Consider the following 25,086-nt stretch of genomic DNA (forward strand, 5'->3'; position numbering starts at 1 on the left):
TTGTTAATTACATAACCTATATTAACATATAAAAAATAAAGTTTGAGGTGATTTATTGTTCTAAAATGTATTTCAAATAGTAAATAATGAGTTATTCAGTGATAAAAAAATAATAACAATAATAATAATAATAAAAGTTTTCAAAATATTTGTTCTAAAGTAAAAACTTACCATTTATAAACATTCCTAAAATTCTACATCGGTCAAAATCTGTCCACTTTCTGATGCCTGAGGAAACAGGAAAAGCATTCAGCTATCATTTACTTCTTTAACTGACTTTTTTGTGTTAAACTGTAAAACAAATCGCTTTAACTACCTGACAATCTGGAGCAACACCACTATCAGTATTTCCTACAGTCCCCCCTGCAGACTCAATGAGCTCTGTCACTTTGGAAGGTGTTCCACTGTAAGCAGTCGCAGAACCCCAATAACAGCTGATCTGGAACAGAGGCTTTAACTTTAGAAACTGAATAATGAGGCAAGAACTCCACAACTGCACGATCTGTAATCAACGAGAAATGGTTTGTTTTAACAAACATTAAGAAACATTAAATGAGGGATTTAACCCTTACGGCGAGCGTCGGCTGTTTTCTGTAACTTCGGCACTGGGCCACTTATGACATGCCAGACTTGGGCCAAAAGTACTGAGATGTAAATCAACGAGCATTGGTCTGTCAGAGTATTAAGGTGTGGCCCTCTTCCATTACCCAAACTGTTGGGCCTCAACATTTATGCCAGAATTGGTCCTTAAAAGTAGATATGAGTTAGAACCATACACAGCTGTCCAGCATCTGGCCCATTTGCCTAATATCCATCTGGAACTCACCCAACACTCGCGGAGGTAAGCCAGAATCGGCCCAGGACGGTCTGATATCTGTGTGGCTATAAGGGCAAATGACGCGTAATGTTATTTCGAGAGAACACCAAAACACACTCCGTCCCCTGTTCTATTGCTTAAATGAACCATTTCACATTAAAGCACTCTGAATTTCTTCGTTAGATAAATGAATACACTTATCAGAAATGAATACTTAATTGGCTCTTTAATGAGCTGTTGGAAAATAACGCTTGTAAGCCTGTGCCTGTCCTCAACACATGAAGCTGGACTTAAATGCAGCCATTACCCAAATGAAAAGAAGTACAACCCTGTCATCTTCAGTTACTGAAGATATAGAGAGCTCGTGCTAACAAGAACAACGATGTCATCTGACATGTTAGCCCAACTTTAACCAGTAAAGCAGTCTTCTGCTAAACGTTCCTGTCGCAGGGTGCCAGAATGGGCTGTGCTGCGGCTGCATGTTGTGGTGTGGCGACAAAAAAGCCACTCTGCTAATTTGGGCACATATTTCCCACAAGGCTGTACTTCGGCTCCGGGGCGGCCCTGCTGCTCAATCATGGCGGACGAGGAGTTGACGGAGCAGGGAACTCCGAAAGTGGAGATCCTCCAGAACGGAGACACGCACGACCCGAAAGACAGAGCGGAACCTGTGGAGGAGGCTTCGAAAAAGAAGAAGAAAAAGAAGAAGAAGGGCAAAGCGGCGGGCGCAGGTAACTCACTGAGTCACAGAGGCGCGTCGGTGAGTGAGGCAGCTCTTGCGACGAAGCTTATGTTAGCTTCTTAGTCGAATTTTCCCGTTCCACCTTAAATGCTCCGCAGTTACACTCTGGCGTCTCAGGCACCAGGATGTAACTGCTGCACTATTTAAGGTGGAACGGGAAAATTGGCTTTGGAAGCCAACGCCAATTTCTTTTTTCTCCCGTGAAACTAACAAACAGCACGAGCTGACCTGGAATGTCATTACATCTGTTTAAACCTAAGTAGAGACGCCGTGCGTCCTAGTCCTAACCAGCTTAGTTCAGCCTGCGGTCTAACTCGGGTCGGCGGAACCGCGTGTGCTAAGCTAACCTAACTCGCTTCGGTGCCTGCGTTATGTGAATATGACTAGCTCGCTAGGCTAGCTTGTCCACAGCGCTGCCGGTGTGCTAGAGCTGGGCTGTAGGCCTCACTCTATAAAGCCAGGCATGCTGCTGAACTAATGGTGTCTCCTTTTTCTTTCTTTTTTACCACCGCGTGTTAATTTACGATTCCTAACGTTTTGGTAGTTTAAAAAAAATCACGCTGTTATTTCAGGGGAACGAAGTGTCCGTCTCAACGCTGACTTACAAAACGCTGGAAGGAGAGGTAGAGCACGTTTCGTCGAGAATCAACTGGAGTATGTGCTAAACTTGACTTTAAAAAGGCCTGGGATTAGGGCTTTATAGTCAAAAAACAAATGACGCTAGTGTTTTGTAATCGACATGCGTGTTACAGAGCTCAGAGTGTGGCACCCTCTATTTTTTACATTAATATTTCATAAGAAAATCTCAAAGGATTGAGTCACTTAAAAAAATCAGATTGATCGCCTTAATCCAGACGTAATTCATCAGCCAAAACAGATTTGGCGTCTTTATTTGTCTACTTTGGGTTTTGTGTTTGAACTAAACTAATACAATACAATACAAAACTAATTTTTTTTCAGATCTGAAGCTCATGTTTGGGCTAAATAAACACAAGAAAAACATACCAGCACATTTCCTGTACTTCTTGTTAACCGAAGTTGCATCATAGTTGCATTATTTGCTTTGTAACATGCACACAAACATACAAGTCTGGGACATGTGGACTTACCAAGCCCACATTATTTACATTGCAAAATTTCAAGCCAGATCAGCCAAAATAAAAACAATAAACTGTCTGATTGCAGAATTGGAGCAAAAATCTGCCTGTTCCAACCTACAGCAATTCCAGTTGTGTTAATTTTGGGTGACAGACTTCCATTGCTCTATATAACTACATTAACATTATAGATTCATCGCTAAGGTAAAGAAGCAAAGTTCCAGGATCTTGTGTTAAGTTATTTAGCATTATGTAATTATGCTATTTAGCATTATGTAGATTATGTAATTAAAAGTTTTGGAGAACTGTTCCTTTAATCTTGTAATGCAGCCCCTGAAATAGAACAGTTCTGGAATAATGTTTATAGACATACAAAAAGGAGCTGTAAAATTGACATTTGTTGGCTCTATTTGAGCACTGGACTGAAAGGGCATAAATTATCTGAGATTGTTGTGGTTTTACCAACTGAGCTGGTTATGGATTGTATATATAATACATAAGCAGCAGTAACTAACACAGAGTTGTAAAAAAAAATTTAAACTGTTGAGGTCCCAGCATGAATCATTCAATAACACACTTTAGTATTGATTATGGCTCTACATCAGAATAGTGACGAGCCAGATAAGCAGCGTTGGTCATTAAACCTAGCTTGAGCTGTTTGTAATAACCCTCAAAAACACGCACACCTTTTAGTTCCCAGCTCCCTTAATTGAAACATCAAAGCGTTAACTTTACCTCTTAGGTTCACTGCTTAATTATAGAATATAAACTTGCATCATCTCCAACTGCTTCAGATAATGACTCGCCTCATCAGCATATGCACATACACCTAATGACTCTGCATGAAATTAAGAATTTAACCAGAAATATGAGGAATCCATCACAGAGATGTCTTTTGTGATTTGTCATTAGGGAGCAATGATGGAGAAGGAGAATCTGAAATCAATAAAGTGACTAAACAATTGGAGCTGCATGCCCTGGATGACCAAGAAAAGGATGACGATGGCGAGGATGGTCTGTCTATTTGTCCCTCTTGTGATGACCAATAATTGTTGTGCTGTGATTGCTAACTCTGCATACATTTTTCATAGGTTCATGTGCTGTTTTTATATCACAAGTCTAGTTAATAGTCTGCAGTTGTGGAGTTGAACTCTTCAAATCAATCTTCTACTTTTTGACAGACGGTGAGGAAGGAGATTCTGCTGGAAAGAAGAAGAAAAAGAAGAAGAAAAAGAAAGGACGTGAGTTACTGATCTGGCATCTTTTAATATATATACGCATTGCTCATGTTAAACAAGGTAAATATCCAGCCAACCCTTATTCACCTTAGTTTTTGTTTTGTTTTTTTTTGTTTTGTTATGTTTTGTTTTTTTCCCCAGCCAAAATGCAGACAGATCCTCCATCAATTCCTATCTTTGAACTTTATACAAGTGGAGTTTTCCCCAAGGGACAAGAATGTGAATACCCAACTTTACAAGACGGGTACAGGCCACATCAGTGCATCACTCATTCTAACTGAAGAGCCGCACAAATAAACTGCTGTTTGTGCTCGTCTATGATTTGCTCACCCACTAGCTGTCTCATTGTATTTTCTGAATGATTTGCTAACAATTAGAATCTAACATTACTCTGGTGCTCATGGTCTCTTGGCCTTGTGCCCCTCTCAGCCGCAGTGCTGCATGGAGAACGAGCAGTGAGGAGAAGCGCGTGTTGGACCAGGCCAGTGAGGAGATGTGGAATGACTTCAGGCAGGCAGCAGAAGCACATCGGCAAGTCAGGAAATATGTCATGAGCTGGATTAAACCAGGCCTGACTATGATTGAGATCTGGTGAGTGGCGTTTCATTTCACATCTGTATGCTTTGAATCACTTGCAGAATTTTATACTTTTTTTTTTTTTTTTTTTTTTTTTTTTTTTTTTAAGTGATTTAACCTTAATTATCACCCCTGCCTTTATGCATACTTGGTTTTTACCCTTTCAGTGAGAAGCTTGAGGACTGCTCTAGGAAGTTAATCAAAGAAAATGGTCTGAATGCTGGTCTTGCTTTCCCTACTGGCTGCTCACTCAACCACTGTGCTGCGCACTACACCCCCAACGCTGGGGACCCCACAGTGCTCCAGTACGATGATGTCTGCAAGATTGACTTTGGCACACATATTAATGGTTTGTGGCTTACAAACAAGGAATGCTGCACAGTGAATTTACTTATTTTGCTGTTTTTGCTCTGCCATTTTTCTTTTAATTTGATGGCTTTCCTTACAGGTAGAATCATTGACTGTGCCTTCACTGTCACCTTTAACCCAAAGTATGATAAACTGCTGGAAGCTGTTAAAGATGCCACAAATACTGGAATTAAGGTAGAAGTGTCAATAAAAGACATATATACTTGAGCTTGTTGGCTTTTTATTTACATTTATTACGATTTTGTGTGTCAGTGTGCAGGAATTGACGTCCGTCTGTGTGACATCGGGGAGTCCATTCAGGAGGTCATGGAGTCTTATGAAGTGGAGCTAGATGGAAAAACTTATCAAGGTATATTCATTTTCTGTGCTCCAGGTTGTTTAACTGCTAATATAAGACAGAAAAATATTTTTCACCTTTAATACTTTGTAACATGTCCATAAATCCCTGTAGTGAAGCCAATCCGGAATCTCAATGGTCACTCAATTGGACAGTACAGAATACATGCTGGCAAGACTGTGCCCATTGTCAAAGGCGGTGAAGCAACCAAAATGGAGGTTAGTTCCACTATCAACTACAGTTATTTTCACACGTCAATAACTCTTAAGTGGCAAGGGATTAACTAAAGTGGCTGGTGTTCTAAATATTAGTCTTTGGTTAAATTATGCGATTATCTAGACTGAAAGATCTGTGTAGTCCCAGACTAAGCTTTGCTCTGTAGGCAGACTCAGAATGGTGAATGAAAATTAGTTGTGCTCTCTTGAGTTATAGATTTGCAGATGGGTGTGCCTAAAGAATTTATCTCTACAGGACTACTGTGACACTTGGCTATCAAATACTAACATGTCACTTATGTCTTAGGTGTGGTTAAGCTTACTGGGACCCTTCATGCCCTTAAGCTTTGTGTCAGTTTCGTGTGCTTATCAAAACTCCTAATAGGCAATGGAACTCATACAATTTAAAAGCGTGCAAAGTTTTCAAAACCTTTTTTCATTCACAACATATTCAAGGTATTTTGTGTACGTCTCGCTGTTCCCCTGTTGCAGGAAGGAGAGGTGTATGCCATTGAGACTTTTGGAAGTACTGGAAAAGGCATGGTACATGATGACATGGAGTGCTCACATTACATGAAAAACTTTGAAGTTGGACATGTGCCAATCAGGTAAGGCCTTTTGCCTGCAGAACAAAAGACAGTAGTCAGTAATTTAAGTGTGTATGTATTACTGCTAAATTAAAGGCCTGTTTTGATCAATAATGTCTGTATTTGCTTGCTTCCTTTCACACTCCCCTCACAGACTCCCCAGGGCCAAGCACCTGCTGAATGTCGTCAATGAGAATTTCGGCACGCTTGCATTTTGCCGCCGCTGGCTAGATCGTCTAGGTGAAACAAAGTACCTGATGGCGCTGAAGAACCTGTGTGATCTGGGCATCATTGACCCCTACCCGCCTCTTTGTGACACCAAAGGCTGCTACACCGCTCAGTTTGAGCACACCATCCTACTGAGGCCAACCTGCAAGGAAGTTGTCAGCCGGGGCGATGATTACTAGAGCTCGGGCTCACCAATTTCTCGAAATCTCAGACACGTTTGTGTTATGATGGGCTGGGTGGGGCCTAAATGGTTGGCCTGTACCTGTTGAGTTTGAATATTTGTGGTATTTTTGGGGGTGTCAGGCAGCAAGACTGAGTGAATTTAGCTCTTAGGTGTTGGCCTTCTGTATGCTTTTGGAAAATTCAGGACAAACATCTGTGTGCTCTTACTCTCCACTTATTGAGCACCCTCAAGATTACTAAGTGTAAAATATTGAAAATTTGTTGGTCATCTATTCATATATAATACCATATTAGCCCAGGGGGTACTGAGGTCAAGCTGTGTTACTACACCACCATGCAAAAAAGTATTTAGAAGGGTTAAGACAAGTTCATGTTCACTGATTTATATATATTTTTCTTTTCCTTCTTATTAGGAACAGCTTCATTCTTCTGCAGCTTTCAGTTGTACCCTCAATTTAAATTCTCTTTTCAGCCAGTGGGCAGAGTCATAGGACACTGCACAGAGTGGATTGCTTTAATTCCTGATCACAGGAATAAGCCAATAAAACAGTGTAGATACATCCTAAACATGCGGTTGTGCTTTGCTGCCTTTAGGGGAAAAATGCTTTCCTCACTTGGACTAGAGCTGGTGCTGATGCATAATAACCTTGTATGTGTTTTGAGCTGAAATCAGTCACACCTCTGGATAAAGCACAATGTAGTGTTTTATTTTAACTACAAATAAAATTTTTAAGAAATTATTACTTAAAACAAATTAGTTGAACTGGTCTGTTATCTCTCAGCAGAAACAACATATCAAGTCATTTGAAACTTAAATTATTAAATGCACCTTTCATAGCTGGATGTTCTGAAAGCTGCTAGATCTCAAGTAAAGAAATGGAGGTGGTCCTTTTGCTCCTTCGTGGACATCACATAGAATTTATTTTTCTTCTTGCTTTCAAGTGGTTCTGAGCGTGGGATGAGTTTCCTTCCCATCTAGAAATATTATGAAAAATATATGGAAGTGTCAAGATCAAAATCTAAAAACCTAAAAAAATGTTTTTCATGTTTGAAGGATAGTAGTACTTTGAGCAATAAATGCAGTTTCTGTGGATTTACTAATGGAGTTAAATGCCATGGTTTTCAACCAAATGCGTCTCCTGGAGGGTACTCTAACTACAAATGAGAATGCAGAAGTAATTATGTAAAAACTTCATTTATATAAATAAACACAAACCCTTTTTTTGCTGTCTGAAGTGGCCCGTTCCATGGCCAGTTTGAGCCTTTCCTCCTGATGCTGTTTCTTTAGCCGTGCCTTTTCTTCTCGTATTCTGTAACAAAGGTAGGTTCTGTTTTGTCACATATTTAGGGATGTTTATGCAGTATTTGACATTTCAAACAGTAATGTCTGTTGTAATTCATTCTTCATGTGTTTCAGACATCATTTTAGTTGAGACTTGCACAGTCTGGAGAATTAGATTACTCAAAAGTTCAAAAAGAAATGTATATTTCTCCACCATGAATGGATTTAAAAAAAAAAAAACACATTTTAGGCCAAAACCTGATCAAACAACTACTGTAATACAACATCTCAGGCATCAGGCAATGTATTTGTAGCCATTCAGTGTAATATGTGATGTAGCTATTATAGGCATTAAATGCTTCATATGTCTGGTTCCTGTCACCACTCCTGTGAACTGTGAGTTTTTCAAGAGCACAGCATTTCAGTCAAATCACTGAATAACTTTATTTACATTTTAACCACTTAGGTAGAAATTATTTTTAACAAAAAATCTGTTTAGCAGGCCTCACTTTTCAAAAACGGACAGGCTCCAGTTTCCAATGATTATATTCAAATAAGGTTCACATGGGCCTCTAAAGGCACCTCTTTTGCATAAAGCCCAAGATAAAACTATTCAAACAGTTCCATGATTTCTGTTGGTTTTACTGTCATAGTTTAAGGTGGGTTGTGTCTTAGGAGCTCAAGCTTTTAAAAAACTCTTTGAAATCCACTCAATATAAGCATAAAAATGTTGAGAAATAATGGAATCCACTAGTTTTATGTTGGTATGCCAACTGAGTTTATTCCTTACTTTGTTCTTTTCTCTTTGTCTCTCAATGATCGAACAAAATCCACTGTTTCAGGAGGCATCGTCTCTAGATGCTCCAGAACATCCACAACCTTGTTCTCAATACAAGCCAGCATGTGCAGAGTACTGATGTTGCAGTCCAGTTCTCCAAGACAAGCCATGTATACTTCCTTTACTTTCTTGTTCAGCAGTTTAAGCATGTTATCCTAATTAAAACAGGCAGAAAAGAAAGGTTATTAAAATCATACATGACTACTCAGCATCAACGCTATAACTAGAACCAGGAATGATTTGTGTGCTAGATGAAGGTATTTAATGCCTGTGTGTAAGTCATGGGGACATCATACACTGCATACCTTCCTGTTTTTTTTCTTACTTTATTTCATCTGTCTACTCTTAACCAAAGAAAATGATGAAAAATAGTTCTAAAAAAGAGTTCTATAACATCTTTATTCTTATTTTTTTTATGTATTTATTTTTATATATCTTCAAATAATTACCACTTTCCTATAAAAAAGTTGAGAGCAAATTCAAATAATTTTTCTTGGGTAGATATACAATTAAAATATTTTAAAATGTATGTGTTCCACTCTGAAGCTACTGTATATTTAGCAAGATCTGTAGTACTCATTTTCTTTGGGGGCTTTTTTTCAAAATCTGGTGGCAAGAAAGTCAAAACTAGTGGAGAAATTCATTTTTTGTAAAACCAGCATTATAGTTTGATTATACTGTAACTATCAACTATTTATATGAATACATATTGCAAATTATCCTTAGGGTTTTCCTCGATGTTCGGTACAAAAGTGAGCATAAATGAAAAAAAAATGAGCATAAGGTCCCCACTTAAAAAAATTCATAACTAAAAAGTCCTTGAAGTAGATTTGGAGGATTTTGTAAACTCCCATGACTTTAATGGAAGTTTTCACATGACTTTTTTCAATTAAATCCATGACTAGAAGGACTAGGTGAGGCCCTGTATATACACTTTCTGGACAAAAGTATTGGGACACCTACACATAACACCCATGGGCTTTTATGACATCCAATTCTAAATCCATTAAATAGGCATTAATGTTGAGTTGCAGCTAGAACAACTTCTTGTTTACATCTTAATCATTTAATTATGTAGAATTTTGAAACTTGTGGAGATCTCTGTTAAGAGCCACTGATGCATACTCTTCTAAATAAGTTCTACCCTACAAAAGTCTTTAATGACCTGTTTGTCTGCACTGTATTCTCCATATGAGAAGATCTTTGACTTCAGTTGTAACTCTAAAACATTCTCCTGCTCTCTCTGGATGGTGGCCTGCATGATCTCGATCTGTTGGATCAGATGTTGGATCTCATGGTTCCTTGTCAAAGCATGAAAATGTATATCATTTACTTTATTGAAAAGCAGAAGTCAAATAATTACAAATTATTTTATAACATTATTATTTTACATTGCTTATGTTTTAAAAAATCAGAATCTAGCTAATTGTAACTCTTGCCCTTACATTTTATCCTGTGAGTGCTGGGCAGTTTTCCGAATCACATCCATGGCTTCCTCTGTCTCCTGGAAATTCTGGATATAGGAGAGGTTCTGTTCCTCCAGCTCTGTCAGAATGCTCAGCATTTCCTTAGGGTCAGAGAAGCACAATGCTGGCTCCTACAGGGTCACAAAAAACATAAGCTCTTAAAGCATGTTAATACTTTGTTGATTCTCAGGCCAAATAGAAGACAATTACAATTAAAAACATTATTAATCTCAGATCGTTAGCAGTAAATAGTTGCTAATTAGCAGTAAATTGTCAGAAATCTTGTCATTACATATTATTTAAAACATGGTAATGGTGGGTGTTCTCATGGCATATTCAAATAAATCTAAAACGTCAGATAACTGACGGACCTCATCACTGTCAGACGACTCAAAGTCCTCATTTTCCACTGAAACAGTAGAACTGCGTCTCTCTTGGATGACACTTTGCTTTCTACTGCTGTCTCGATGTTGGTCAGGATAACAATTTTTATGCTTAAGATTAGCCACAGACACAAACACATCTCTTTGTGCAGCAATCTGTTCTAGAGAAATTCTCATATCTTCTTATCTTATGGGCCACATTACCGTGTGCTAAGCCTCCTTGCTTGTATAGCTTTTCCTATTCTCAGATCACATTGTCCAGTACCTGCAGCAACAAAACAAGAAAAATACAATTTGTGTGCTAAATCCAACTACTGTGTTGAATAAAGGTCTGCCATCTAATCAAGGTCATTTCTGAAAATTTGGGGACCCTTAAAAGCATCTACCCCAATTATTATGGTGTATACAAAAATGAAAAATAATGAATATTCTCTGTTCATTTTGATCAGGAGAAAAATACATAAAGAATAAAGACAAAAAGACAAACAATTATATACAGAATACTTAAAATCTACTAAATGGTGTATATAAAACAAACAAAAAACATACAACTCACTTGTGGAGCCCTCTTGGGTGAATCAGTGTCCCTAATCAACTGTTTATACCACTTATAACTGTAAACAGCTCTGCATCCAGGGTTCAGGTAAACAATCCATTATCTTTACCACACAAGAAAAATCTTTTTCTCAAATTTACCTTCAATATTGGGAGAAAGAAAAGTGGGGTTAAGCTCCATTTCCTTCATCCTTTCTTTCCTCTTGGCTTCTCGTTTCTGTTCTCTTTTCTGACTTTGCTCCTCACGCCACTGTGGAGGGGCTACATCCATCAGAAAGTTCTTGCATGTTTGGTACTTCGTCAGTGTCTCTTGGTACTTTGAAATTTCACTGAAAACAAAGCAGAATGTAAATTAGATTCAATAATTATACTTAAAAAACGGATGCATTGAATTTACTTGCTTCAAATGTGTCTTTTCAGTTCCACATGAATAACATGTATTACAACAAATAGTACCAAAAGTAATTAAACAAAGACAAAACTGTATTGATGTTTTATGTATTGAGTATGAAGTAAATAAATTGAGGAAGCCCTAACAAACACATGGCAGTGCTTTAGCAAAGTATCTTTAATTCATTTTTCTGCTATTGTAGAAAACTCAGTTTGTGATAGTACAGTGTTTTTTTTTTGTTTGTTTTTTTTTTACCTTTTTATTTTCCTCATTTGTGCTGTTACTTTTTTTATCTCTGCTGTTTTTTCCATTTTCAGCATGGTTTCCTTTTCAGCTCTGGAATTTAATGAAGAGTTTACTATAAAGCAATTGCATCAAATAAGCTACAAAAGAACCTTAAGTTCGTTTCAGAGAACCACTCACAAAATGAAAGGTCATAATGATGAGCACTTACAGATTGACAGCCTCTGCTGAGTTCTGATCAATCTCATTAATAAACTGTTCAAAGGCTACTTCATCCTCTTGCAGCTGCTTTTCATAAAGATTAATCCTGTATTGCTCTGTATCCATCTCTTTTTTAAGCTTGTGAATAGTTTCCCTCTTCACTGACAGAGAATACTGTGGAGATAACAATCACATCAAAAATACAGTTCATATTCACAGACAAGCTCACAGTGTTAATCAGACATCCATAATACATTTACCTGAAGCAAGAAAGCCTCTCTCTTCTTTATCAGATAATCTCTAATGCTCTTTTCTTTCTGATGTTGACCTACACCTTCAATGGAAAGAAGACATTCTTGAGATTCATCAGAAATGCCCCACTGTATGAGACGTAAATATCACTTTAGGAAGATAGACGTATAGCTAGTGCTTGTTGCCTTTATTGTCAACAACAGCCCGCATTGTCCTGTTCCTTCTAGATTTTTCTGTTTCAAGAACAGAGTCCTCCACTGCGCTCCTTACAGGAGAGGAGTGACACCGAAGGCGAGACAGATAGGTGGTCTTCATGGGTGTGGGGAGGCTTCTAAGGAATGCCTTTTCCTGATAATTACAGGTTTAACAGGTAAGACGCACACTCACTATTCACTGATCAAACTCTACTAGAAACAATTAAAGTAAAATTCTCCAGTAAAAGTGAACAAGGGATGTTAAGGAATTTTTTGTACACACTTGCTGAGTAATGAGTGCATCTTCCTCTCTCTTTTTAAAGATTTCAACATCCGTGGGAGGCAGAAATGGGTTCTTGGGTTTCCTCTCATCCTTACCTATAAATGCTAAGATAAATAAATCTAATACATTATAAATAAGAGTCAAGATAATATATATAACTATGTATTAACCTACCTGAGTTGTTTCTTGCCTTAAGCCAGACATCAGGTGATGATTTAGCATCCTCTTCTGTGGTACCTGATTAAAAAATATGGTCAGCTGATGGATCTTTTTATGATAAAGGCAGAGCTTTGTTCAACTTAAATCTCAATATTTTATCAACGCAGTGTACACGTCTCTCTCTCTCTCTCTCTCTCTCTCTCTCTCTCTCTCTCTCTCACCTTTCTTGATGGAAGGCAATTTTAAGGTGTAGTGACCGTCGCTAACAGTCGTCTGGCTGTGATGGACGGTAATAGAGGACATTTCTGTAAATCGTTTTGCTACTTTTTTTTTTTACTTTGACCCATTTTTCAGAGATGAAATTAAGATTACCTGGACCTGTGTTTGTCTGTGCTCAGTTCTTCCATTGTCCTGAGCATTTAATATACAGCCAAGACTCCCGGTACTAAAACGTAGCTAAAGCGACACCAACTGACAGGAGTTCCGTAGCTTTCGAATGTAAACACAGCGTCAACCCTCCGAGCATAGCAACAGAGTAGCAGCAGCGCCACCCACAGGTCGCTTGGAGTAGCGCTGCATGCGAATACATCGTAGAGGGTAAAGAAGTGCTTACCCGCTCCCTGCCAGCTGCAATGCGCCGGATGAAGTTTACTGACGGGTAAAAATAATAACAAAGTTGATGAGTTTTTACGAAATCGCAAACACAAAGACACGATATGTGCGCTGCTCAGATAGGCTAGGCAGCTAGGTTAGCTAGCAAAAAAGATGTGAATCTGGGCACGATAGCGTTACGACTTCGGTTAGATGAGTAACGTTAATGTGAAACGTTGATGTGACTAAAAAAACATTCATTCATTCTCCAAGCCGCTTCTCCGTCAGGGTCGCGGGGGGGCGCTGGAGCCCCCCCGGGGCTCGGGCGGAAGGCAGGATACACCCTGGACAGGTCGCCAGTCCATCGCAGCGCAGACAGACACACACAGACAGTCACTCACACACTCACACCCAGGGGCAATTTAGCATGTCCAATTGTCCTGACTGCATGTCTCTGGACTGTGGGAGGAAACCGGAGAACCCGGAGGAAACCCACGCAGACCCGGGGAGAACATGTAAACACCACACAGAGAGGACTCTGGTCACCCGGTCGGGGAATCGAGCCCAGGCCCTCCTCGCTGTGAGGCGACAGCGCTATCCACCGCGCCACCGTGCAAAAAAAAACATCCAAAATCTAAACAAGTCCGCTTGATGGCAAACACCAGCCATGAAAAGTATAAAACGACTGCTTTGGTCTTTCAACTTTACTTGGGGACATCCCAAGCATACGATACAGACAGATGTATACCGTATGAAAAGAATCACGGGGTAACAACTTAACTTTAACACGGATAATCCTAGAATATTAATATTAATTAGAATATTAATATATAATCATATTAATATTATTAGCTAGATAAATATCTAGCTATCGTTATCCGTCACAGGAGTATTTGACCTAATATCTAGCTAGCTATCTTAGTGAAATAGCCCTCACTCTGAAAAGGATGCTCAGTGTGAGAGGTGCAGAGTCATTCAGAGTGGCTTGAGGTGAAATATGCTGCTCCAGAGAAACTCATTATGTAAGAATGGTTCACAGTGGTACGTTTAGAAACCAGACATCCGAAATGCTTCTGAAAGCTCCCCCACATAAAGTTATTACATGGAAATGGTTACAAATATGTTGCCTGATGCCTGAGACATCGGTTTACGTTGGTCTCGAGATAAGCTTTTGGCCTAAAACACATTTTTCAAAAGCTATCATCACCACTGTAAAGAAATCAGAGTCAATAATTTTATCTATTTTATCTACATAATGCACCATTTCATATCAAACCACTCTACTTTTTTCATTTTTAATAGTTGAAATGCGCAGACATCCCCTGTAAGAAAGTGCTATTTGATCATGCTTATGTCAGTAGAATGGGTTTACCCTGTAGCACTTAGCTTAAATGGAATCTTTCTCACTGTCTTGCAAACTGTTATATCGCCAGTAGATCACAATAAGGAAAAACGCAATGAGGAATAACAACCAGCCATCACCCCCATCCTTCCTCTGCCACTCAGCCAAGGAGAAAGACCAGTATCTAAAGAAAAAAGCAGCAGTGAGTGAGCAGGTCTCAGCCAACAGTCCTGAAGGTGAAACCACACATATAGAAAAACCAAAACAAACAGTTAAAGGCTGTGACTGGTTCATTTCCAAACACTAAAAAACAGGAGATGAATGGGTATATGTAAGAGTTTCAAAGGGTGAATACTGTATTTGTACTATAACTTCCTTTTGAACAGAATTTCTTGGAGTGCCTACATTACCAAAAACCACTCAAGTGATGTTTGAATATCATTCAGGTCGAGTTTTGCCTCAGCTGTGTGAACCTCGAGACCTGTTTGGTGTAACAGGTAACAGTGCTCAGGTTCTGCCTCGCTGGCCTCAAGAATGCGAGGTCATCCCAGAGGAAATACATCATATTGGTAAGACATTGAAACATTCATGGTTGCTACGTAATAATCAACAGATGAGAAATTCAGTCTTTTTTTGCTTGTGCATTTACTGAACATAAAAAATATATATATATTAACAGCGTATATACAGTATAACATGTGTGATGAGAACTGATGTCTCATTTTAGACTGGGCACCAGCCTCTCCAGAACCTCTGTCTTTGCCTGTGAAAACTAGCAAATGTTCAGGAAACTCTGAGGGACAAGAGGGAACACTGGTGTATGATACACAGCAAGGTGAAAAGAACCATGAAAAATCAACAAAAAAACAACATATTATAGTCATTTTACCTCCTTGTAAATGTGTTTGTATTTGTGGCAGGTCTGCGTTATTTCTCAGGGTCTCACGTTAAGGGAAAGCTGTGCTCTCTGAGTCAGGCATCAGTGTCTCTCACTGGGCCTGATGACACCACTCTGCTGTTTGAAGGACGATTTGAGAGTGGTAATCTACTGAAGGCATACAAAGTGTAAGAATAAGTAAATAATAAGTAGTTCTAACGTATAAATTAAAAGGGCAACAGTGACCTGTTGCTTGCCAAATAGTGAGCTCACATTCATCTCTGCTGTTAAACCTCAGATCTTGCTGGTCAGCATTATTCCCGTCAGCTTCATCAGATATTCATATTCATCAATTATAATAAGTCACTGTTTCCATTTGGGTGTTTATTAATGATTTTTAAGGTGTTTATGTCCTAATTAACAGCCACTAATAAACTAGTTTTTAAACCATTAAAAAGATATTCTTATTTGAAGTGGTGCCTGTTTTTTTCTGGTTACCACAGAAGTGAATTTGACTATGAGCTGACTCTAAGGACTGACCTCTATACTGTGAAGGACACCCAGTGGTTCTACTTCCAGGTAAAGAACATGCGATCTGGTGTTTGCTACCGTTTCACCATCACTAACTTCCTCAAATCAAGCAGCTTGTATGAGCAGGGCCAGAAGCCACTACTCTATTCAGAGCAAAAGGCCCGATCCCTGGGTGTGGGATGGCATCGGGTCGGCCAAGACGTGTCCTATTATTGCAATGGCCGTGTCCATTTGGGGAAACCCTGCTACTCTCTGTCCTGGATCCTGCTCTTTCCCTTTGACCGGGACGTCTGCTACTTTGCTCACTGCTACCCTTACACCTACACAAAACTGTGGAGCCACTTGTCAGACATTGAATGCAACCCCAGATGTTCACGATTCTGTAAGGTACGGATATTGTGTCGCTCATTGGCAGGGAACCTGGTCCCAGTGGTGACCATCACCAACCCAAACAAAGAAAAGGAGGCACCAGTAAAACCAGCCGTGGTGCTGTCAGCCCGGATCCACCCTGGGGAGACAAACAGCTCCTGGGTGATGAAGGGCATTCTGGACTTTCTGCTGGGCGAGTCACCTGATGCAGTACTACTCAGAGACATGTTTGTGTTCAAGCTGCTGCCCATGCTGAACCCTGACGGGGTGATAGTAGGAAACTATCGCTGCTCACTTTCAGGCAGAGACCTTAACCGTAACTACAGATCAGTCCTCAGAGACTCCTTCCCCTCAGTGTGCGCTACACAGCAGCTGGTGAAAAGGTAAAAATTACTACACAAAACAGTTCTCTGAAATAGTGCTTTTCTTACTGTATTATGTAGACCAAAGGGCAACTGAAAATGTCTGTCATAAGTGACACTGTATGTCTCTGAATAGTTTTGGACTCTGAATTTTGGTACCCCACTTGGAGTCGATCAACCAAGATGTGTTTGGTATCTTCTTCTGGTAGCTTCTTTGTTAGTTTTGCACTGGAGCCACAAGGCTAATGTAGCAAATAAATAATGGAAGTTAATGGCTCACAAAACTAATATGTTAAGTGCATGCCTGAGTCATTACATGATTGCCCGAAACCATGCCGAATAGTTAAATAATGATAAATTGACTTGTTTAAACAGTTTGTCAATGTATGATATAATGCTGACTATAAAAACTGAGAAAAGTACAGACAAAACTCAGACTTCTACTACCCCATTTCCAAAAATGTTGGGATGCTATGAAAAATTTAAATAAAAACAAAATACAGTCATGTACAAATCATGTATACCCTATATTTAATTGAAAATGCTTCAAAGACAACATATCAAATGTTTAAACCTTTGGGAAAATATATGCCCATTTTGAATTGGAAATGGGTTTTTACTACTGTTTTTAGCTATGCCTCATACTTTTGAACATTTTTTATAGATAATAGGATAACATACGTTCTTACAATCCATATCAGCTACATATGAGGTCAAGGAAAATTGTGTAAATTAATTTTTTTTTTTTTTGAGGCTGTGTGAGGAACGTAAAGTGCTGCTGTACTGTGACCTGCATGGACACAGTCGCAAAACCAATGTCTTCATATATGGATGCGAGGGCCCCCGGCAGGGCTTGAGGCTGCCACTCGAGAGAGTCTTCCCACTCATGTTTCACAAGAACTGTCCTGATATGGTACTAGAGAGCTTTTATTGAAAGCTTCCCCACACTGTTGGGTTTTATATACGCAATTAATGCTACTTACACAATCCTAAGTAATGTGTTTTGTTTACATTTTTAGGGTTTACTTAAGTGTTTATGCTGTGTCTGTAGTTCTCTTTCCAGAGCTGTACGTTCAAAGTGCAGCGCAGAAAAAAGGGCACTGGCCGAGTGGCCCTCTGGAGACTAGGCGTTCTGAACAGCTTTACTCTGGAGATTTCCTTCGGTGGTTCCACAGTTGGTCAGTTGTCTCACTTATTTTTAAAGTTTTACTTAGGCTTAAAAATGATTTTTGCATGGCATATGTGTTTCCACCAACTGTTTCTACATCCCTTGGGCCATTTGCAATCTAGCAATCATATCATATTGACCTTTAAACTGCCAGAATCAAAACTATCAGAACTCTATTTGTTGATGATAGGAAAATAATAAAATATACTTTGTTGTCCTTTGATATTTTCTATGTCATTTACTACAAAATGGACATAGTAGTGGCCAGGAAATTACAATGTATTTAAGGGGTAAACAAAACAGTAATCTTTCAGTCTGTATTTTACAGTCACGTTGTATTGCTTTGTAAGGTCAAAGGAAGGGGACACACTTTAACACACGGGATCTAGAGATATTGGGGACTCACTTCTGTGACACTCTTCTGGACTACTGTGACCCAGTCGGGACAAAGGTGTGCATTTGTGGGGTTTAGTTTGTTTGAGAATGTGTTTTTAACTTGCTTTGTTTAGTAATAAATATATAGAAGTATAAAGCTGTACCATATCTGGCTCCTTCAGTATAACATGTGCATAAGAGAGTTGCAGGGAATGTTGAGGGGGGACATCCCTGTGCTTGCAGACTCCACCCTCAGTGATCATGATGCCAAAAATAAGAATATGGACACCTCTCATACCATTGGAAGGTGAGCTTCTTTGAATTAAAAGTAAGCTAAAGCTGTAAGATGTTAAAAAGTTGATATTTGTTTTCATCAAGGTCATTTGTAATTTACTTTCAGCCCCACAGGATCCAATTCCTCAGATTCTGACAGATCACGAGACCGTCCCCAGAACCTTGCTGAGGTTGTGTGTGGTGTGTTTATATGTATACTTGTCTGTGTTTTCTAATTGGCCATTTTTGCAATTAAATATTGAACACATTTTCCTCTAGCCTCAAAATACTACTGTGTGTTAAGTGTATAATAAGCGTATTCACTGTTTGGAGGTTTTCATGAGGAGGTTTTATTATTATGTAACACTGAATCACAGTGAAGAGAATGTGTTTTTTTACACTGATAAACAGACACAGTCTTTCATGTCAAATTGACAACTGCAATTTGATTTAAATGATTACAAATCTAAAAAAAAATGAATTAAATTAATGACAAATATAAAACACAAAGTATCTGATTGCATAAGCATTCACCTCTGTCAAGTCAGTACTTAGTAGTTGCACCTTTGGCAGCTATCACAGTCTAGAGTCTGCATGGATCCCTGTCCCTATCAGGGATCATTCCTCTTTGCAAAACTGATATCCAGGGAATATGTTCTTGCATCTGTCTCTTGACTTCTGCTTTTTAGTCAGCTTATAACATAGTTGCTTTCAGACAAAGGTGTATTTACACTCACAGGCCACTTTAGAAGGTACACCTTGCTAGTAAAAGGTTGGACCCCTTTTGCCTTCAGAACAGCCTTTATTCTTCGTGGCAGACTTTCAACAAGGTGTTGGAAACATTCCTCAGATATTTTGGTTGGTTATTTGAGTTACTGTTGCCTTTCTATCATTTCCAACCAGTCTGCCCATTCTCCTCTGGCCTCTCACATCAATAAGGCATTTTCGTCCACACAACTGACCGCTCACTGGATATTTTCTCTTTTTCAGACCATTCTCTGTAAACCCTAGAGATGGCTGCGTGTGAAAAGCCTGTCTGGCACCAACAGCCATGCCACGTTCAAAGTCATTTAAATCACCCTTTTTCCCCAATCTGATGCTCGGTCTGCACTTCAGCAAGTTGTCTTGATCACCTCTACATGCATAAATGCATTGAGTTGCGGCCTTGTGATTGGCTGATTGGCTATTTGTGTTAACAAGCAGTTGAACAGGTAATAATAATAATTCTTTATTTTTATATAGCGCTTTATCAAGGATCCAAAGACGCTTACAATTCAAAGTACATAGATAACACACTTAACACAGACAACAAGAGCACAATAATACAAACAAAAAGACAAGGCAGTATATGGGAGGTCACATGAAGGAGCATAGCAGACTGAGGGCAGGTTATGAGTATGGTGAGGCAGACCAGTTTACATAAGAAATGCTGTATAATGGCAGGGTCAAACATTGAAGGCATGAGGGAGGTTATCTAATATTACACCTGATACCTAATATTACTCCTGATACCTAATATCCTGATATACCTAATAAAGTGGCCGGTGAGTGTATACTACTGTTTATACTTCAGGAGAGTCATATTAAACGGAGTGAACATTTATGCAATCATATTCTTTGTGTTTTGCAGTGGTGTGAAAAAGTGTTTGCCCCTTCCTGATTTCTTATTCTTTTGCATGTTTGTCACACCTAAATGTTTCAGATCACCAAACAAATTTAAATACTACACAAAGATAACACAAGTAAACACAAAATGCAGTTTATAAACGAAGGTGGAAAATTTCCCTAGCCACACCCATGCCTGATTACTGCCACACCTGTTCTCAATCAAGAAATCACTTATATAGGACCTGCCTGACAAAGTGAAGTAGACCAAAAGATCCTCAAAAGCTAGATGTCATGCTGTGATCCAAAGAAATTCAGGAACAAATTTGAAACAAAGTAATTGAGATCTATCAGTCTGGAAAAGGTTATAAAGCCATTTCTACAGCTTTGGTACTCCAGTGAACCACACTGAGAGCCATTATCCACAAATGGCAAAAACATGGAACAGTGGTGATCCTTCTCAGGAGTAGCCGGCTGACCAAAATTACCCCAAGAGAGCAGTGGTGACTCATAAAAGAGGTCACAAAAGACCCCACAACAACATCCAAAGAACTGCAGGCCTCACTTGCCTCAGTTAAGGTCAGTGTTCATGATGCCACCATAAGAAAGAGACTAGGCAAAAATGGCCTGCATGACAGATTTCCAAGACGAACACCACTGCTGAGCAAAAAGAACATAAAGGCTCATCTCAGTTTTGCCAGGAAACATCTTGATAATCCCTAAGACTTTTGACAATGATCCAAAACACACCAGCAAGTCCACCTCTGAATGGCTTAAGAAAAACAAAATTAAGACTTTGTGGTGGCCTAGTCAAAGTCCTGACCTGAATCCGATTGAGATACTGTGGCATGACCTTAAAAAGGCGGTTCATGCTCGGAAACCCTCCAATCTGGCTGAATTACGACAATTCTGTGAAGATGAGTGGGCCAAAATTCCTCTACAGCGCTGTAAATGACTCATTGCCAGTTATCGCAAAAGCTTGATTGCAGTTGCAATCACCTTTTCACACCTTTTCAAACCTGTAGGTTTGGATTTCTTTTTCCCTCAATAATAAAGACCTTCATTTATAAACTGCATTTTGTGTTTACTTGTGTTATCTTTGTCTAATATTTGAATTTGTTTGGTGATCTGAAACATTTAAGTGTGCAAAAGAATAAGAAATCAGGAAGGGGGCAAACACTGTTTCACACCACTGTACATCTGCAATTTATTTAAATCACTTTGCAGAGATAAGCTTTCACTTTGACATTAAAGAGTCTGTTTCTGCTGAACGGTGTAAAAAATGAATTAATTGTAACTCAAAGCTCAATTATAATAAAACATAAAAACTTCCAAGAGGGTGAAGAATATTGTTATAGGCACTGTGCAGTTGGCAGGTAATTCTGTATTTGTGGTTATTCAGATATGTTTTCTCATTGTAAAGAATGCTGCGTGTCAGTATGTGTTCAGGCAGTGGTTAGGTCATTCACACAGACCTGTAAGGCTTTATATGCATTTCAGAGGATATGCCATTCTTCATAGCCCTGTTTGTACTGCAGAAGAGACAAGTACATGGATAACTGATTATAATTACAAAAAAAGTAAAAAGGCACACTCAGGGGCTTTTAAATGATTCAAACGTCTAAGCATTAGCTGTACTGTCAGGTGTACCACCGCCATCCCTGCCAGGGAGTCCAGGAGAGCATAATTGGCCATCCTCCATTTGGCTGGATAGGATAGCCCTCCTTCTTCCCAGTCACTTAGTGCAATGGTAGCTATTGCAGATGTCATATGATAGGGAAAGACTTAACTGTGGAACTGACAGTAACTAAACTGGGAAGAAAGTTGGTTTCAAACAGAAACAAAAACATTCAGAAGAAATGGTATGAGGAACATATTTGGAAGGAATAGGACAAACAGGCTTAAGAACATCTATTCACTTTTTGCACTTTTTTTCCTTATGTTGCAGAGAAAATTACTTAAATCCAGAAAAGAGAGAAATGATTCAAGGCTGTACAGGGACAGGGAGAAACATTCAAGTGATATACTGGTATAATCTCTTTCCCTCTTACTTTCATAAGCTGTGGTAAAAGTTAAGTGTCATTAGTAACCTATTGTGGACAAATTATTATTGGATTATATATGCATTCAATAAGCAAGTCCACTAGTTGTTCTAAATTTCTGCATAAAAGGAATGTAAGTTGTTAAGACAAAGACCGTTTGAATGGTTTGATGTGAATTGCTTCATTCTGAAGAAATGTACCAAGTAGGAATTGTTCACAACTGTGCTAATTGGACATCTAAAGTATTGAATGCCTCTTAAAACTACATCACATAACATTATTACACAAAATGGCTATGAATATACTGTCTGTTTTATTGTTTTATTAATAGTTTTCAGATCAGTGTTGGGCCTAAACCACATTTTTTAATTTCAAGTTTCCCATTGTCTTACCATTTTTAGCATTACATATTAAAAATGTAGAAGACAGGGTAAATCCACTAGTTGTTTTGGATAGTAAATAAAATGTCTGTATTTTTGTTGTAGATATTGCAGCCTCCGGTTCCCATCACCACCACTGTAAAGAAATCGGAATTGCTAATTTTCTCTATTTCTTATTAAACCTCTTTGAATTGCCCTGTTTACATCTCAAACACTGAAGTATGCAGAAATTTTGAAAAATATCTGGATTTCCCCATTAATTTTGCCACAGGCAGTATCTTAGCTCTATGTATTTTCATGTGAGGTTACTGTACTAAATGATTAAGGATACTGAAAGAGACAGGTGGTTGGTATCCCAGATAGAGATTAAGCCTACACAGAACTACACAGAAATCTCAGTAGAGATCCTCTATTAAAAAGAAAGTGTAGCCCAGCAAGAGGCCTTTGCACTGACCCAGAATGTACCTGGAGATCACTAAACAGGTAGAAAAACCCATTAGAAATTATGAGTGAATTTGTATTTCAGATGAAGAGACCACCTGTTGTGTCAGAGCGCGAACATCATAGGACCAAACAGAAAAAGAAAGGTGTCTCTTCTGGTAATGAGACACCAGTAAGTGTGCATGCCTTTGCCAAGGCTTAGAGTAAAGCTTCAGTGAAATATTTTAAATGTAATACAGAAAGTATTATCTTTCCTAAGTCAGTCATTCCTATCTTCAGGTCTCTGTCTTGTACCTGGTCTTTGGCAGAGAAAGATCAGCTCTGACCTCAAAGGTAGCATCATCCCACTGAGATACTCTTAGCAGTAGCTGCTGATGATTCCTATATCAACTCTTGTTAATTGTGTGTGTTTTCTGGTGTAGTCGGAGTATGTGCAGCATCTCATGGCTGAGTATGTGAGGAGCAGGCTGCAGCACAGTTCTGGACAGCTCCTTAATGGTGATGGCACAGATTAGCATTAATCTCACTGTTTAATGCTGTTTTCTAGTTGAGTTTGTATCCCTCTTTGTGTTACTGCCAATAATTTTTGCTCATATGGATGTGTCTTCAGATTTTGACTCCAGGTCTCTGCAGGGCTCCACTCTGCCCTGCACTCAGCATGTGTCTGCTTTTCAGTGTACCTCTAATTCTAAAGACCACCTCTTCAAACCCATAAAACTACCAGGCCTCCCTCACCTGGCTCCAATAGACAAGACTACTGGCAGACTCTCTCCAGTTCAGTGTGAGGATAGTTTTAACCTTTGTAGTAGATAATATGAATTAGGCCTGCCCTGACTAATTAAAACCAATTAGCTGGAGTTTAGTAATAAGTTTGCATTTTGAGTGGGAGCTATTTGCTCAAGTCAAGTTTGTAAGCATCACTGAAAAGGAAGAAACCCACACCAGCAGGATCTTAAGAATGCAATTATTCTTGTAATCACAAGTTTCGTACAATAAGTAAAATTGAATCATGTATGTTACAAATTGTGTGCATTTGAAGTAAAAATGTGTAATAGGCGAAAGGCTTTGTTTAATTAGGTCTAGGCCAAACAGCTCAGAAGACAGTAGGCTACCTGACTCCTCTGATCATATTCACTTAGGCTTTACTGAAATATTCTCTGTCAAACTGCATACACTGTGTGCACAATTATTAGGCAAGTGAGTATTTTGACCATATTATCATTTTTAGGCATATTTTCTAACTCCAAGCTGGATAAACTTGAATGCTTAATGTATTTAACCATAGCAGGTGATGTGTATCTGTGTAATGAGGGAGGGTGTGGCCTAAGGAGGTCAACACCCTATATCAAGGTGTGCATAATTATTAGGCAGCTTTTTTCTTTAGGCAAAATGGGCCAAAAAAGAGATTGAACTGACTCTGAAAAGTTAAAAATTACCAAAAGTCACTCAGAGGGATGCAGAACTGCTAAGATATTGGGGCGTGATCACAGAAACATCAAATGTTTTGTTGCAAATAGTCAACTCCTCTGCATGGCTAGCCAGTAAAGGCATTAAAGATGAAAAACTATGGCCCCCTTCCTCACCTGAACTGAACCCAACTGAGAACTTGTGGGCAATTCTTAAACAGGAGATTTACAGTGAAGGAAAAAAGTACACCTCTCTGAACAGAGTCTGGGAGGCTGTGGTTGCTGCTGCACAAAAAGTTGATCATCAACAGATCAAGAAACTGACAGACTCCATGAATGGAAGGCTTATCACTGTTATTGAAAAGAAGAATGGCTATATTGGTCACTGATTTTTTTTTTATTTCTCAGAAATGTTCATTGGAAAGCTTTGAGTTGTTTGTTTATAATTCTCACTTGAACAGATGAAAATAAAAAAGTGAGATGGGAAAATGTGTGTTTTTCATTTAGCTGTGTAATAATTCTGCACCATTATAGTTGCCCAATAAATGTGCACATATATATATATATATATATGTATATATATATATATATATATATATATATATATATTCTCCTAAGAAAGCCAAAACTTCACTTTTACTTTCTTAAACATTCATGTTTGAAGTTTATTAACATTTTGGATTAACCG

The 25,086-nt window shown here is 38.8% G+C and overlaps 3 protein-coding genes across 3 annotated transcripts; 2 read left to right on the forward strand and 1 right to left on the reverse strand.

Moving 5' to 3' along the window:
* Window positions 1-1,394: 1,394 nt before the first annotated feature.
* metap2b (methionyl aminopeptidase 2b) lies at window positions 1,395-7,624 on the forward strand. The gene is made up of 11 exons (XM_017700072.2): window positions 1,395-1,548; window positions 3,569-3,670; window positions 3,838-3,897; window positions 4,036-4,138; window positions 4,324-4,485; window positions 4,638-4,819; window positions 4,919-5,013; window positions 5,092-5,188; window positions 5,291-5,394; window positions 5,884-5,999; window positions 6,133-7,624. The coding sequence occupies exons 1-11, from the start codon at window positions 1,395-1,397 to the stop codon at window positions 6,383-6,385; spliced, it is 1,428 nt and encodes a 475-aa protein (XP_017555561.1). The 3' UTR covers window positions 6,386-7,624.
* On the reverse strand, window positions 7,240-12,939 carry LOC119264426 (cilia- and flagella-associated protein 100-like). The gene is made up of 15 exons (XM_037543061.1): window positions 12,858-12,939; window positions 12,652-12,714; window positions 12,478-12,572; window positions 12,186-12,348; window positions 12,009-12,076; window positions 11,759-11,922; window positions 11,560-11,640; window positions 11,055-11,242; window positions 10,563-10,623; window positions 10,347-10,434; window positions 9,955-10,106; window positions 9,675-9,810; window positions 8,462-8,664; window positions 7,606-7,699; window positions 7,240-7,364 (listed from the first exon to the last, which is right to left on the reverse strand). The coding sequence occupies exons 1-15, from the start codon at window positions 12,937-12,939 to the stop codon at window positions 7,254-7,256; spliced, it is 1,749 nt and encodes a 582-aa protein (XP_037398958.1). The 3' UTR covers window positions 7,240-7,253.
* A 1,745-nt stretch (window positions 12,940-14,684) lies between these two features.
* Window positions 14,685-23,507, forward strand: LOC108428737 (cytosolic carboxypeptidase 3). Its single transcript, XM_037543062.1, has 11 exons — window positions 14,685-14,805; window positions 14,956-15,138; window positions 15,297-15,414; window positions 15,497-15,634; window positions 15,950-16,729; window positions 17,462-17,621; window positions 17,760-17,886; window positions 18,227-18,327; window positions 18,434-18,524; window positions 18,654-18,715; window positions 23,415-23,507. The coding sequence occupies exons 1-11, from the start codon at window positions 14,685-14,687 to the stop codon at window positions 23,505-23,507; spliced, it is 1,974 nt and encodes a 657-aa protein (XP_037398959.1).
* Window positions 23,508-25,086: the final 1,579 nt, after the last annotated feature.

This window comes from Pygocentrus nattereri, chromosome 11, assembly GCF_015220715.1.
Source record: "Pygocentrus nattereri isolate fPygNat1 chromosome 11, fPygNat1.pri, whole genome shotgun sequence".
Taxonomy (NCBI): Eukaryota; Metazoa; Chordata; class Actinopteri; order Characiformes; family Serrasalmidae; genus Pygocentrus; species Pygocentrus nattereri.

Excerpts from the sequence above, each read along its gene's own strand:
- metap2b (XM_017700072.2), top strand. The coding sequence starts at position 1,395 with ATGGCGGACGAGGAGTTGACGGAGCAGGGAACTCCGAAAGTGGAGATC. Across the intron at positions 4,820-4,918 it reads CTTTGGCACACATATTAATG|GTAGAATCATTGACTGTGCC; the intron begins GTTTGTGGCTTA and ends CTTTCCTTACAG. Across the intron at positions 6,000-6,132 it reads GTTGGACATGTGCCAATCAG|ACTCCCCAGGGCCAAGCACC; the intron begins GTAAGGCCTTTT and ends CTCCCCTCACAG.
- LOC108428737 (XM_037543062.1), top strand. The coding sequence starts at position 14,685 with ATGAGGAATAACAACCAGCCATCACCCCCATCCTTCCTCTGCCACTCA. Across the intron at positions 14,806-14,955 it reads CTCAGCCAACAGTCCTGAAG|AATTTCTTGGAGTGCCTACA; the intron begins GTGAAACCACAC and ends CCTTTTGAACAG. Across the intron at positions 16,730-17,461 it reads ACACAGCAGCTGGTGAAAAG|GCTGTGTGAGGAACGTAAAG; the intron begins GTAAAAATTACT and ends TTTTTTTTTGAG.
- LOC119264426 (XM_037543061.1), bottom strand. The coding sequence starts at position 12,939 with ATGTCCTCTATTACCGTCCATCACAGCCAGACGACTGTTAGCGACGGT. Across the intron at positions 12,077-12,185 it reads GGCTGTTGTTGACAATAAAG|GTCAACATCAGAAAGAAAAG; the intron begins GCAACAAGCACT and ends TTGAAGGTGTAG. Across the intron at positions 11,243-11,559 it reads CAAATGAGGAAAATAAAAAG|TGAAATTTCAAAGTACCAAG; the intron begins GTAAAAAAAAAA and ends CTTTGTTTTCAG.